The sequence below is a fragment of the Megalops cyprinoides genome, chromosome 14, assembly GCF_013368585.1.
Source record: "Megalops cyprinoides isolate fMegCyp1 chromosome 14, fMegCyp1.pri, whole genome shotgun sequence".
In the NCBI taxonomy this organism is placed as follows: domain Eukaryota; kingdom Metazoa; phylum Chordata; class Actinopteri; order Elopiformes; family Megalopidae; genus Megalops; species Megalops cyprinoides.
The window spans coordinates 15,433,022-15,449,378 of record NC_050596.1 but is presented as its reverse complement, the minus strand read 5'-3'; the positions used below and the strand labels follow the sequence as shown (position 1 = coordinate 15,449,378).

Genomic DNA, 16,357 nt, shown 5'->3' with positions numbered 1-16,357 from the left:
AATTGCGGCTTTGAGTCCTGCTCCTTACCACTGTGCTACACTGCCGCCCTAATTCAAATTATATTGATGTTTTTCACCTTTTTACATAAAAAGGTCTTCAATCTATTGCTGATAAATATGACACCGTGCAGGACCTTAAGCTCCTCAACAGACCTGCAAATGCATTGTAGCAAGACTTTGCCTGACGTGTAGTAACATATAAACAATGTGGTAGCCACGCTAAACAGATATTTAGAGGCTCACAACATGAAAGATGAACTGTCCAAAAGTCACAGTGGAAGTACTGCCAAAGTTTATGAAGAGGAAAGAAACTGAATTTAATCACTGGCTGTACATACAACAATGAAGAGCCAGCACTAAGATATGCTACCCTTGGGGCAGACTCTACTCTTAAGACTTACAACAGCCTCATTATCCCCCTCTACTCCTATCAGATCCTGGCAGCAGTATGTCACAGGAAGCCTTCGCTCTGCCAGTAGGCATCACACCAATCCTCTCACAACACTGTTGTACATAATTGCCATATGGACAGCATTTTGAGCCAGACTGAAGACTCAAAAGCCCTCCAGGCAGATTCCCCAGATAGCTAAATTAATATTTTATCTCATTTCCATCTAATTTGCACCAAATTATTATACAGCAGTGAAAATTTTAATTAATTTATAGAACAGATCAAACACAGGTTCGTACTTTGATACAGGGAGCTCCTATTTTCATCATTTGTAACATTCCGTCTTCCATGCCTTTTAATCTTTTAGCTTTCAACACACACACATATGTAATCATATACTATCATCAAATGTAGGACAAATTAATAACTGCCACTACACAGGAAATGCTTGTCAGGTTTGTGTGTGAAGTTGTGATGAAGTCCCTATACCTGCCACCCTGCCGTTTTATTAATTTCACAGTGTTTAATTAATCCGCAGTCTCAGGCATCTTGGGACCCATCAAGAGAAGTGATTTCTGGGGCCTGTTTGATGAGAGATTAGAAAAAGGAACCATACCACAACTCTTTTGTTCAAAGTTAATGTTGCTGGGTTGTTTTTGCACCATGCCTGTGATGGTCTCTTGAGTTTCTGGTACTGTTCATCTTCAGGAAAACAAACAGCAGTTCCATTCCAGTGTCTCTGAATTTGTCATCTTAAAACTGAAAAGTGAAAAACATCTTAGCAAGAAAGGAGCAGAGAAGGGCCAACAAGTTAACAGTTAAGTTAACAAGTAAAACAAAGCGCATATGACAAAATCTGAAATGTAACAACATAATAGATTCTGTGGGAGAAAAAAAAGGCAATAGGACCAAAGCATTTTTCCAACTCCAGAGGGCAAAACTATATTTTCATAGATGTCATAGATGCAAGTCTATGAAAAACCCTCAAACAATATTTTGTGTTGCTTGCGATGACATGCAGTGATGTTGCATAGCTATGACTCCATAAGGGGAGCGCTTTGTTTAGCAAAGTGAAATGCTTTTTAAGACTATTTAGGCTTATTGTTTATAAGAGCATGTGCTTGTACTATTCTGCTATCCAAGCTCACACAAATTTAATTTGATTGGGTGATGACAACAATTAACATGTGCTGTAATTCAGGGGTGAGACAGACATCATGGTCCCTATTGCACTGATGTGTCATAACAAGTTCCTGATTTAAGCTGTGCCATATATTGGCCCAAACAGCACAAAAGAAGAGGAAAAAAAGAAACTATGATAGTAGGCTGGACATAACTGGAAATAAAAGGCAATGCATTAAAAAAGTGCTTGATAAAACATACACCAAGACAGAGAAATGATATTTTAATTAAATTATACTATAATACAATTTCCTATGAAATGCATAATTAGAATGCTTTGGAATATCCTATAATGTAGAGGAAGTAATTATAAGGTAAGTGGACTTGGGTAAGCGTGAACTGCTTAACAGGGTATGTGAGCAGTGCTGTGATCTCCTTATCAGAGAGAGTAAAACATTACAAAGTAATGGACTGTGGTCTTGATGATCTTTGTTGGGGGAAAAAAGAAAACTTCAGCCCTGTGCTTTTACGTTTTACTATTTGATTTTCTGAATGAAACCTCTAATCTAAATTTCATTACACACAGAGTTGTTTGTGGCATACACTGCAAATTGTAACTTTTCCACTACTTATTCTTTGCCCAGTATGTCTACTTGCATTCCCTGATCCAGAATCAACACCATACACTGAAAATGTCTTCAACAAGAACTCCTTAAGTGATAAAATGGGTAACAAACTAAAGTGTGCGAGTAATAATTTGGCAAGGATTTCATTGGTACATTTATAGATGTACCAGAACCGTTTGAGGGGAAACAGCACCCCTGTGTGGTGAAACATGTCATAATGGAATCTTCCGTCAAACTGAAGAGTACTGCTATACCACTACCACTACTACTACTACTAATAACAATAAGAATAAATAAAGACATATTAGGGTTTTTTATTGTTTCTTTCAGCCCCAGTCACAAAGCAAATCAGAAGGTAGCTGCTGTTAAATGTACATTAATTTCATGAAGGAACTCAAAGGTTTGAGTGTTTTATCAAGCTCGGAGGATCTTAAAATATGTTTTTCAATGCCGTAAAGGACCTAAAGGACTCATATTCTGAATTGTGTCATGCTTTAATATCAAAATGTTAGATAGCTGTGTCTGCTACTGCAGTCAGCAAATTTACTATGTTGCATATTACTAAGAATGTTTGTACCATTCCTTAGGGAGTTGGGGTGGGGAGTGGAGAGGGGTCTATCTGACATCTATCTGAGAGATCAGCTAGTACAGTAATATATCAGGTAAGATATCATGATCTGTAATATCAGGTCACTTGGAGACACCTGGGATGTTAAATTCTCATCAGCTGATTTGAGGTGGGATGTTACAAGTGGTAGTGCAATTTTACATTTAGCATTGTACACATGCCAAAATGATCTTAAGATGGTTGACTGTTTTGCTTTAGAACAATGGTGTCCACACCTGGTTTTAGAAATCCATAGTTTGGCAAGATCTGGAAATGCTTGTCAAGCAGACATCAGAAGTAACAGGTCTTTCAGGTTCATATTCAGTCAGTTTCCCTTTTAAATAACTTAGACCTGAGCTAGAATGAAGTTGAGAAGCTAACGAAATCCTGGTGGACACCACTGCTATAAAGGCTGATCAAGTTTTCCTTTACCAAGGCTTGAATGTTTTGTTATGCTGTTGTCCTTTAAAAGCAATCATAATTCATGGCCTGAAACAGAGAAATGTTTATTCCTTATTTGTAGAATAAGGGCATTTATACTCAAAGGAGCTCATTTGACAAAAGCGATAACAAGCATGTTTACCCTATTAGAGGTTTTATACTCGGTTCCTGCCTTAATTGTAAAACAAATGGGCATGCGCGCTGCAGAAACGTGAAGTGAACAAAACGGCAGACAAAACGAGTAACAACACAGTCACAAATCTCTGAGAGGAGCACATTTATACAAGGTCTACGCTGGCAAAACAAGAGCTCGCAAGCCAGCCAAACTACTAGCTCTTGTATACACCAGTCATGCCTCCATATGGACAAGTGCAACATTCAGGACAATATATTATATATTATTAAATAGTATTAGTCTTTTGTTTGATGTCTTTTGTTCACAAAGTAATGGTTGCATAATCATTAGCACAGCATGCCACAAACCTTATGTTATGTTTTTACATAGGAGACCAGAGAAGTAATAGGAATTTGAAAAAAAAAAAAAAAAAAACCTTTTTAACAGAAACCAGGACCAGTCCAAGTTTGGTGACAACACGTTTGCAGCAAAGGACAAGGCACCATTTCTATTTGCCTCACTTTATCAGATGCATCTTGATTCTGCTTATGACAATTTTGCATATTTATATTCAGTACATGACTAAACAATGTTATCAGTTAGCTCTTATACCTTATAAATAATTTAATGTTTTCAAAACATGAAAAAAAATACAAAAATACAAAAATACACTCCACTGAACATTAATAAAGCTTGAAATGAGGTCACACTTTCGGAAGAAAAAATCAATATGTGCATATACTGTTTTGATCTGTTCAGTAGTGTCATCTACTGTTTAAAAACACTCGACAAGCACATAAGCAGTAAACAATGTCACATTTGTGAGAGCTCATACTCTCACCAACATAAAAGGAATGTAAATTCTCCAAATCTGCTTTTTTAAACAGTATCGCCTGTTTTCAGTGTAATTATGAATTAGAATTAGAAGCAAGATAAACATGTACACCAAGTATGCAGATTAACTCTGCTCTGATCATAGAGGTTTATAATGTTATCCAACTTTTTAGCTAAACACAAGTACAATTAGTCATTCTAATAAAAAAGTTACTTAAAATTTTCACTAGCATCTGTGTATGTATATTAATTGTGGACTTGTTTTCATTACAAGATGCATGGCACATCTATATTCCTGCAAAACATCATCAATTTATGCATATTTCATGAACTCTTGCCTCAGCACATAAAAGCTTCAGTTTTCCTGATTAGTCATTTAAACATTGATCACTGTTTCAAGCTCTTTAAATGGGATACATACACATACAGACAGAAGACTAGGTCAAAAGAACTTGACATGTTTTTGACAGTAGCTCCCAATACTATAAAATAAAGACATTTTTTCCTGCTGGCAAGCTATGCCAAAATGATATTTATTTGTTTGTCTGTTTCTTGCAGGACTCCAAACATGAGAGATTCAAAAATGCTGCTATACAGGTATCTTATTGGAATGGATCACTGAATTAATGGTAAAACATTGATTATCGCAATAGTAGTAAAAGAACAGAAAAAAAAGCTTAGTGGGCATTGATTGCATTCCTTGTTAGGATAAAATAGATATGGAGAACAGAGCTTCCCATGTAATTTTTGACCGATTTACAGAAATTTCTTTACAATATTACTCTCTTTTTGTGAGACTGACCCTCTACAGACCTATAATACAATGTGAATGTGGAGATGACCAGATTCCAGCTTCACTGCATTGTCTGGCAACATAATAGTCAAAGTCCTGGCACCTGAGTATACCCAAAACACAGACCATATGACAGGGAGCAATACAGAATATTCCAATGCACATTTCATATAGAGAAGAGTCAACCCTCTGGCCAGATTTTATATCCAAGTTTGCCAAGGTCATGATGTCTTTCCTACACACTGACTCAATAATAATAATAATAATAATAATAATCCAGGAGAGAGCAAAATCTTGAAATTCTGTGAAACTATACAAAAATTATATAACATAAGAAGGTTTTTTTTTTATGTGTGACCAATATGGAGTGCAGTACAATGCCAAAACTCCTGTCATTTTTGTGTACCACTGAAACCTGAATATGTGGCTTGGCACCCCCTACTGGTTACTCTCCACTTCCAACTCCCTCCCATGCCTGCTCTGTGGGTTCTTCAGTAGTGTACCTATGACAAAGACACAGCCAGGCTAATGTGGCTGCAGTGATTTATGAGGCGCCTCATAATGACTTCTGCTGTGCTGAGAAGCTTCTCCCGCATCTCCCTCAACTCCCTCCCTCATTTGCAGATATCAAATGGGCCACTCAGTCGGTGATCAGAGGGAAGGGAGGAGGTTTCAAATGTTCATTTTGGGACACACTTAGTCCTTACCCAACCCATCCAGCATGCAATTTCATTCTCTGACAGAATTGTTCAAGAGGAAAAGTACTGCTTAAACAAGATTATGTGCTTGGTTGTCAGCTGCTGCTGTGGCAAACCACAATTGTTACTAAATGCGTTGGAAGTCTGAACACTAACATTTTCATCATTGGTCTGAAAAAGTTGGTAGATTTGTTGCTCTTTTCTAAATAAAGTCACTAAGAGGGTCATCATGTTGGCAAAACAACATGCTGCCTGATGGTGGCATTTGTGTCCTTCTCTCAAAATTACAGATTACAGAGTGTTTAGCATGAGGTAAATATGGCTAAAGAACTAGTTGAGCCAAATACACCAAAAGGGGTTGGTTTGGGAGAAAATACCACACACACATTTCAAGACACCCTTGTTCTATGCATAGACTTCCACTTGCAGTCTTACTCACAGCAAACCAAACCTAACTTCATTTCCTGCTGTTTAATTGCCATTGTGAGTGTGAGAAATGTACATGAAGTAAGACAGCCATCAGCTGAAGAGCCACACCTGTCTGGTTATCTGTTTTGTACACTATGTGTGAGTTCTTGCTGTAATAACTGGCAACACTCAGTGTAAGCGTGGCTGGTAGAATGAATTGCTGTTGAGCAGAGCATTACACGACCATGATAAATTTGTCAATCTCTTCATTAAAATGCTATGATTTTTTTTCTTTCACTTATTAAATTGCCTTTGCTTTGCCTTCAGTTCTTCTCTGAGAGGTAGCGGGGGGATCTATGTGCTCAGTTATTACAAGATTAGTCTGATGAAGAGTCAGTGTTATTTGACATCTGATGTGCAACATTTAAAAAAATGTGACAAGAATCTAAGAATAGTAGTGAATTTTTCACTGCCTATTCTCTTCATTTTTATTTATTTGATTTCTGTCAGAGCAGTTCTCAGAAAAGCCTAACTGATAATTTTGTGCTGAAAATTGAAAAAAAATCTATTTTTGATTAAGGTGCTTGCAAGAAATTGTCATCATTTTAGTATTACTGTTTTATGAAATTCCAAGCTATGGTGTTCATATGCATTTTACAAATGTTCTTCCAAAAGCAACCAAAACTTTTTTTTTTTTTTTATCTCAGTAAGATCTGTCGTACTTCAAACTCCATCTCACCCAGTGAGTATGGAATTTGTGAATTTCAGCGATGACATACTTTTGTACTAGTTTGGAATAATATACCCACGTGCACACTTTTCTGTTTTGCTTCTTTGATTTGGCAAGTGCTGCTGACATCACCATACAGCTAGAGGCAGTAAAACAATTGGAGAAGTAAAGACATTTAAAACAATTGGTGGAGGGAAACCAAACCACAACAGCTGAAATGGCAACAGCAGAATGTGAAAAGTTTCGGTCAAGTAGGAGTAGAAGAACAGGTATAAATATTTTGACAGTACTGGAGAACCCAGTGATGTGGCCAGTATGACTGGAGCCATTGTAAGCAATTACTGAAAATTTGGCTAGGAAGGGGGGGTGTCTGACTTAGTGGGACAAAGCGCTTTTATGGACTAATTGGACATGCATGAAGAACAGTTAGCTCAGGGGGACACAGTACGGTCACAAGAGAGCTTGACATTATCAGCATCGCTCACATGATCCCATGTGTCATGCTTTCAAGTCACATGACTCATAAGAGAGATAACAGATAAAACTTTCAGAGAAGTTTTCATAACGCTCTGTATCAAAGCTGTTGTCATGGTTATATGAATAAAGGGCTATAGCGACGTTCTGCAATATGTTGCTTACAATTGCAGCTTTTTATGCAGATCAGAGGAAACAGAAAATTTCTTCTGTGGTGAATGCAGCATTTTTCTGGAGTTAGTAGTGTGTTATATCCATGTATTCATATTACTTAGTTTTATTGACTGCCCTGTTACATAAGGATACAGACCTCCTATGTGAGAAAAACATAACAGCAGGTAAACTCAGACTTAATAATTTACATTTCCACCCATAATATGCATTGTCTAAATAATTGTGCATAATCAGAATAACTATAATTTTTCTATTTTGATTGATATATTTAAAAAAAAAAGCTAGTCCAGCTAGCATAGTTCCAGCTGTAGTGCAGCATAGTTTGACCTCCAAGTTCCAGTACAATGAAAATGCAGAAATTTTGTTCTGTCCACATACTTCCCCTGGACAGAACAAAAAGTAAATTTAAAGCATATTCCAAACTAATTAATCGGAAGCCGATAAGCCTTCTTCCCAAGTTTCACAAATGTCACTGTAACCATAAGAGGCATTCAAGCATATGATGTTTGTCTGATATCTTCCTATCTTGGTCTAGCTTCGTGCCATGACGGATCAGGTGCTCTGTGCTTCTCCCCCTCCTTTCCACCTCCTCTTGACCCAGTTCTATCACCCTATCTCTTTGCTTCATGCTACGACAGACATAGCTGTCTTAAGACATAACGCATGCACAAATCAATTGGAAATACATTTGAGTCAATCAATTCGGTCACCGAGAGACGGAACTGCATTTGGCAGTTAATGCATTTCTCTTTATTAATTGGACTGATTTTCACACTCAAACCTCTGGGTGTTTGTATGCCATTGAGCTTTTCCAGCCATCCCATTATGTCTTCCCATTATGAGCACTCTTAGAAGGCTTGGAGATAATAACTGTCCTTGTGTTGCAGTCATTTGTAACGCACTTGCTTATATAATTTCTAACACAAACAAAATAGGAAAACAAACACACCAAGAAAAAGACTGCATTCACAACCACAGGTTATGTAACTGCACAAATAGTACCCCTAGGACCAAATAGGACCAAATGTTTTTGCTATCTCCACAGTTTCCTGGCTATAGTAGTTGCTTATGCTAGTCTGCATTGCTGTATGGATACTATACAAGGATTTGTTTAATTATTTTTCACAAAAAAGCAAGTGTGACAAGATACAATCTTCATGAAAAAAAGCCTTAGTATGATAAGGTCTTAGAGTTCACACCTGAATGAATAAAATGGTGATGGAGGATTATGAAGATGATTTATTGAAGCTGGTGACATCATGGACCAGGTGAGCACTGACAGAACAGTAGAGAGTATGGAGTGAGTTGAAGAGACAGTATTCTTAACACCAGGAAACAGATCTGCCGGTGGTTATAGCCATTACTGAAATACACTTCTGTGACCAAAAGTTAAAAGACACATAGCAAAGAAATACACTCTTTAGACAAATACTCCTGAATGTTAGAGTGAGCTTTAACAGTTAAAATCATCCATATAAGACAACGTGACATTGTCATCTACGGATATGTCCTCTCTGGAGATACAGAAGACATATCCATATACAATGTTTGTGTGTGTATGTGTGTTGTGTTGTGTGTGTGTGTGTGTGTGTGTGTGTGTGTGTGTGTGTGTGTGTATGCGCACATGATTTCTTTCTGAGTACATTTCTTGCAAAGTTTTCAGTATCCTGTTATACAAGGTATATTCAATGACTAGATGTTTTCCTGTTAAATAACACCTAAATGAGTAATGCACTGTGGCATTCTGTCTAGGATGTTCTGTGGTTTCGAAAAGGACACAACACATCTATTTAGCTGGAACTGCCCTGTCTTGCAAAGAATTTGACTTGACCCAATTAAATCCTTCCCATCTTTACAATATCAAACATTTAAAAATGTTTCTATTTGACAACGTGGACTGTGGGAACACATTTTCATCAGATATCAAAATCAGAATCAATGATCTGGAATAGCACATTGTGACAAGTTTACTGCAAGCCCTCATATAATGACTTGGGTCTGTTTGAATATTTCATCCAGATATAAAATTTGTCATAAATAATCCATTCACTTATGACTGCAGGAAGTTTAAGTGGCTCAAGAAGTAGACAAAGTAGTTCTGAAAAGATTGCCAAAATCTGACTTTAGACCACAACTGTAATAAAATGTGTCTGAATATTTTTTTTTTATTATTATTTACTTCAATGACATTGACACATTTGTAATGTGGACATGGTAAGTTCTGGTATTGTTTAATTTCATTTAAGCACAGTAGAAATAGATACAGGTAAGGTGTTAACAATTTAGATACACAATTATAAAAATATGAAACACAAAAAATAGCTATACATAATGTGTACAATACTAATACAAGAATGCTAATATAAAAATAGCACATTTGATTAAATAAAATGACAAATCATTAATTAAATGTAATGAGGCATTTAAAGAGCTTTTGAAGTGAAAAAAAAAAAAACGAATAAACGAGGAAGTAGAAATAGATATTGCTATCATACATTTTCAACATGGGTAAAATAAAAGACACAAACACACATAAAAAACACTACCTCAATGTATCATGTGCGTATTCACACACAATTGCACAAACAGTGTTATGAGACCATGGGTAACGAATTCAGTAAGGCCCAGGTTCATTGTCTGCTTGCTCCTTATATAACATTACATAATACATAAATGAGTGTTTATTGTTTGAATACTTATACAACAGGGGTTGTGTAAGTATTAAAAGTGTGGCTCGTTGGGACCATATTTATTTTGTTATATGATGATATATAAGGGTTTTGATATAGCCACAATTGTTCTCTAAAGAGACATATTTCAATTGAAAGAACATCAGTGTCCTGAGATATGAACCTCCAAAAAGGGCCTTGACAAGACACCATAAAAATACATAAGAAGGCACATAACCCATTGGTAATATCAAAAGATCAGGAGATACATAATTCTGGATTTTGAACAAATATCTGCTACTTTTGGTAACATCAGAATCCTGAGTTATTTATCATACTGTTGTGATATATGAGTATGTCTGTAATATCAAAATACTGAGATTACCTGATCATGAAGATGATCAATCTAAAAAAAGTGCCTCCACAAGCAATTGTTAAAAATGTGTACCTAAAAGTAAGTAAAAGTCTATATACATTAAACAACCTCCATTTTTTAACCAGACATATGATACTGTATATGCCATAGATTTCTTCTGTGGTTAATTTTATTAACTTATGTTATGTTATGTTCACTTTGCTAGAGACTCAAAATATTTTGTTCAAGATTTTAAAAGTGCTTAAAATCTGTTTTTAGGTGAAGGAGGATCTGAAATGTTGCAGATGTTAAATCACAAGTAATACACTGCAGATAAAAAGTTCATACATTTAACATACTGTATATTTAACATTCATCTTCATCCAGCAAAAATCTTGAGCAATACGCTTGTATTAAACATTTGCTACAAAATCTTATTACCATGGCAGTATTACTATGCTGTTCCTTTACACTTATTGTCCTTCAAAGGCCAGTGCTTACTTGACTGTGTGTCCAATTTACACAGTTAGAAGGCAGCCAGCCGAACTGTCCAACACAAAAAAGACACAATATTAAATTTATTTCAGTGTCTAGCTGAAAGTAGTCCTTTTCTGAAAAATTTATTTATGTGGGTTTCTCAAAAGATTGTCATTAATTTTATCATTTGATCAGTCTGGATTATAGTGCAGCAAGACATGACCTTCACACTATGCCCTGTATTATATATTTATGAATCCATGTAACCAGGCAAGTCATGCTAGTCAAAGATTAGAGTCTTGCCATATAAATCCCACCCATTTATATGTATAATATATAATATATAATTCAATAGTTCAAACAGGGTACCAGCCCTTAGTGCCATTTTAAGCACTAACACTTATTCAATAATTCATAATAAAAATCAGTACAAAAACAGTTGTCATCTAACAGTAGGTATATTTAATACCCAAAAGTGTACTGCAGAACAACCATGAAACAAAAAAAAAAATATATGTGAATTGTTAGAATGGTCAAACCTCAAGAATGGAATAATGTGATGCTGTAAACACAAGTATGACATAAGTACAACAAGTACAACAGCCCCCTCTAGATTGTGACCCCTTATGTTCATGTAGCTATCAGGCTATGTCCACATCCACACAGTTTCAAGCAAGAGGAGTTAACAGATTTGCATAGAAAAAGTGTCTGAATTCATTTTATAAGTCTCTTTGTTCATTCTCTTCGTTCATTTTATAACTTCCAGTGTCTAGACTGGTGGGATATTTAGCAAGTAGGACACACATACAGCATTACTCCAGTACTCACGCCAATCTAAAGTCATGTCACTTTGCTACCACCATTTTACAGACTTTCTCAATTTATCCACAAAGCAAGAAGGCTTATACACACACACACACACACACACACACACACACACACACGCCAGACAAAATGGCGCCCTCTTCAGGCAGAGGTGTACTTATTGCTACCTCGGGAGTTGCTTTGCTCCGAGCCGCGATCGTTGATCTTTGACTTCATGCATGACTGCTTCTCATCCAGCATCTCCGCAGATGTGCACCAGCAACACAAACAAGACTGCAGGAAGATCACAGTGCCATGTCACATGAACAGTGTATGACAGGACAACAACAAAGCAGTTGGAAAATGCTACATTTGTTGTGGATTCCTTGCACTCCACATAAAGAAGACACATTTGTGGAGCAATCTACAGCTTCAGGATTTGACATGAATCAAATTTTAGTCAATTTAATGCACATTAGTCGATTGAATATGCCACCAAAAACAAAACAAACAAAAAAATAATAATAATAAAAGCAAATGAGTGGCTGTCGAAAACCCATCAGATTAAACCACTATATTACACTGATAGTCATACTTGCATAACATTCAAGATGAAGCCAAAATGGAAATTTTGAATCTCCACTACAGTGGGAAATTGACTGGATAGTATGTCTTTTCCTTTAAAAACAGCATACTTGACATTTGTAAGGTAGGAAACATACATACATTGGCATGACTTAAATGTTCATTTCCCCAATAGGTGGCCCTTATGTAGTAGTCAGTTCTATGTCTATCAAATAAGTAGATTCTATAGTGTACTGATTGTGGTTTCCCGGAAATGGAATGGTGTACAGCCATTAAATCATGATAGTATGCTCTCTCTGTCTCCATTCATATCTCGGAGAGCGCTCTCACTCTTGAGGCACAGGTAGCAGTCACCTGTCATAGCAATTGAGCTCTTCTTACTTAATGTGTCAGAACACACCCTCACCAAAGTACAACAGCAAGGCAGTCATACTATTCCTGTTGTGTGAACATGACCGACTTCACCCCTGAAATGAAACCTATTGGTCAGACAGAAAAGTAACAGCTTGGAAATCTCCTTGTTGATGCTTACCCTAAAGCAGCTCTTGAACCTCTTGCTGACCATGTACAGAGCAATGGGATTGATGCAGGAGTTCACAGAGGCCATGTTGATACCAATATAGTCCAGGATGAGGAAAAAGCTGGTGAGACACAAAAATGATGCATGTGAGCAGTGATCTTCAGTGTTGGACACTGCTTATAAGGGTCATTTATTAGGGCCTTACCTTAGCAGCTCACAACGATTAGGGTCCTTTTCATCATAAATGGTCAATTTCAAGATTCTGCTGAGGTGCAGCGGCAGCCAGCAGAGGGCAAACACCAGGACCAAACAGAAAACTGTCTTGGCCACTTCACGTCTCTGTAGGTGGTAAGAGGAAAAAAAAATCCTCAGAGGTTATTTACATTATATATTTGCTCAGCAGACAGCTTTGTCCAGAGTACAATTATTAATGATGTCCAGTTAACAATGATTAATTTTTGCATGTGGATTCAACTGATGCTGTTAAGGTTATGGCTTTTGCACGAGGACACACCAGGAGTGTTTCGCCTTGGATATCAGCCCTCAACAACTCCATTTCAGCTCCAGCTCCCTACCTGCTACAACATACTGCAAAATCTAATGAACCTGTGTGCTTAGACCCACTACACCTGATTCCTTACCTGCTTCAGGTGGTCAGTCAAGGCAATCTGCATCCCATTCTTCTTCCTCAGCATCTCACAGGTCATGAGCGAGTAGAAGATGGCAGTGCAGGCCAGAGGCATGCAGAAATAGAAGCTGAAAAGCCACCAGTCTTTCGCCGTTTTATAAAACTAACAGATGTAAAGGACAAAACAGCGGAGAACATTGACTCTTTTATCATAACAGCACATCCATTCATAACATAAAAGCTGCTGTACATTTGGACATATATTTTCAGACAAGTAAAGCAGACCATGAATATTTTTTGATGTCACAAGTGGCTTTATGAGAAAATGAAACCAAATGAAAGTGACTGGATATCCTTTAGAACATTTAGAAAATCATCTGCTGAGGAACATTTACTTGGTGTGTGCTTAATACACCCCGGTAAACTCTGAAGGATTTTATTTTCAAAATGAGTGCATAGCCCAGGCTTGGCTGCAATGATTCATGTCATCTTCTCTATGCGCAGCTTTATTTTTCAATGTGAATGTGGTTGCTTGTTTTTGTTTGTCTATGGACTGCACTGTCAGGTCATACATGTCTTAAACATTGTAATCTACTGATATATTTTTACTGAATATGCCATATAAAACAATATGCTCATCATAGAACAGTAATGTAATAAAATCTAATACAGATTTTGAAACACACGTTCAAGGATTTTTATCAGGTAAAATATCAAAAAAAAAGTTTTCAAAAAAAAAAAAAATCTTCCAATTCTCATTTTATTGCTTAACAGTCTTTACAAAGGCATGAATCCATTACCTGCATGAACTGGGATGTCTGCATGGGGTTGAGCAGACATATTCTCAGATGCTCCCCTTTGTATTCCATTGCTATCATGTCAAATGCAATAGCTTCAGGCACAGCTAGGATAATTGATATAACCCATATCAAAGTGATTTCTATTGCTGTCCACTTAGGCACACCGATTCCTTTGATGCGATTCCAGGATGCAACAGCTCGATACCTAAAAAATGACCAGGAAAATAATTTTTGATGCGACGGATAAAATAAGCACACATATTAAATTCCACTGCATTTCAAGTTAATTTAGAATATTTATATACCTGTCAATGCTCAATGCACAAAGACTCAAGACGGTAATTCCAACAGATGCTTTCTGAATGAATGGTACCAGTTTACAGAGCCCAACACCAAATGGCCAGTCCACAGCCAGGAGCTGATGGTAAAGAGGAGCCTGTTAGTTTGCAAGTCAATGACCTAGTTAATCCAATGTTTTTCATGTCAATACTCCAGACCTAAGCTAATGTCTAAAAGTGAGGGCCACAATAACCGGTATACACTGAACTGCTTAGTTCTATAGTAAAGGATTGAGGAAGTGTTCAATATACATGCATAGTAATTGCAACCATTCCAAGGCCAGTTTTTCATGGCCCTTCACTAAGGCCCAGGTTCATTTAAAGATCAACTAACATTGCTCATCACCTCAGGAGACACACATAACCAAGTGTTCCATTTGCTTTTTCTTACTTGCCATTATGAGTGTGGCAGTCACACACAGTACCACTTACATGAATATATTACTCAAAGAACATGGTTTTATTAAATTTGGCCATGGAGTTAGGGTTATCTATCATTCTGGAGACAATTCAAATGGAACTCTGTACTGCTTTACAACTTGTGGTGGTTTTACTTCTATGGGACATTAATGTAAACATGTTTACACCCATGAGACTCTTGGGGAACCAACAGGGAATTCATATACACACAACACTCAAACATAGCACACATATTTTTTACAAGAATAATCAGTCTGCAAAAACTGCCCAAGTCAGACTTGTTACACGTTTCTAACCACACATTGCTTTCCAATGTTACTTTCAAATGAAATAACTATCCATTGTTATAATGAAAAACAGAATTTCTATAATGCTTTCTGAACCGTGATTTTGGTAAATTATGCGGAAATAATATGCTTTCTCCTTTTTAAAGTTCTTTTGGGCAACCACTAGATACATTGCATTGACAGGATTATAGATTAAGTTGCTTTTATAGTATTTCGATAATATGCATAAAACGTTAGCACACTAACCACTACTATCCCCACATATTGATAATGCTGATGAGTAGGCCTGAAAAACTGTTCCTTAAAGGTTACAATACTACAGCGTGTAGTACAGCCCAGCAATAATTTATAAACCGGAACAATTCAGCTTTAACATTCTAAAAGAAATAGCAGTACTGTATGTCTCTACTGCAATTATAATAATTGAGCAGGAATACCCTGCAGTATAACAACATTTTTATTAGATATAAAAATTAATGCAGGGTGGGATTAGTTTGCATGCACTACAACCGCGAATACGACCAACTCACCTTGTACACATTAATGGGTATATCTATCACAATGTGTAAAAGGTCTCCCAAAGCCAGACTGCCAATTAGGAAGTTGGGTCCATTCCTCATGCCTTTATTTTTGTAGATAATTCTCAGCAGTGTCGAGTTCCCGATTATCCCAACGACGAATACAAGACATGAGACAACAGTGTTAATATACTTAAACGTATCCCTGATTTCAGTCGGTCCAGAACACATGGGCGGGTGATGTCTGGATCGCCCGGGTGTCATGGACCAGGGGCTGGAAATGTTGGAGGTAAGGCTATCTCTGTCGCTTCCAGATTCCTGCGTCGGAGTCGCTGCAGCGAGGAGAGCTTCGTTTGCAGCGGGCTTTGGGTACTCATCCTTTGTCTGAGCACAGACTAAAGTCAGGGTTTCCGCGAGCACCAGAAATAGTTGAAAAAGTATGAAAAATCCTTTCGCCATATTGTCTTGAAACTGCTCGAAGTTTCTTAGTTATCTGTAAAATAATACATGAAACACATTATTAGTTGTGCACCTATGGTAGTG

The 16,357-nt window shown here is 37.0% G+C and overlaps 1 protein-coding gene across 1 annotated transcript; it reads right to left on the bottom strand.

Moving 5' to 3' along the window:
- Window positions 1–11,880: 11,880 nt before the first annotated feature.
- LOC118789096 (endothelin receptor type B-like) lies at window positions 11,881–16,066 on the bottom strand. Its single transcript, XM_036545411.1, has 7 exons — window positions 15,827–16,066; window positions 14,557–14,669; window positions 14,252–14,456; window positions 13,465–13,614; window positions 13,029–13,162; window positions 12,836–12,944; window positions 11,881–12,012 (listed from the first exon to the last, which is right to left on the bottom strand). Exons 1-7 carry the CDS (start codon window positions 16,043–16,045, stop codon window positions 11,881–11,883), a joined length of 1,062 nt encoding a protein of 353 aa, XP_036401304.1. The 5' UTR covers window positions 16,046–16,066.
- Between the last annotated feature and the right edge of the window lie 291 nt (window positions 16,067–16,357).

Coding starts and splice junctions, on each gene's coding strand:
- LOC118789096 (XM_036545411.1), bottom strand. CDS start 16,045: ATGTGTTCTGGACCGACTGAAATCAGGGATACGTTTAAGTATATTAAC. Junction 13,615..14,251: donor AGACATCCCAGTTCATGCAG/GTAATGGATTCA, acceptor TACATCTGTTAG/TTTTATAAAACGGCGAAAGA. Junction 13,163..13,464: donor TGACTGACCACCTGAAGCAG/GTAAGGAATCAG, acceptor TACCACCTACAG/AGACGTGAAGTGGCCAAGAC.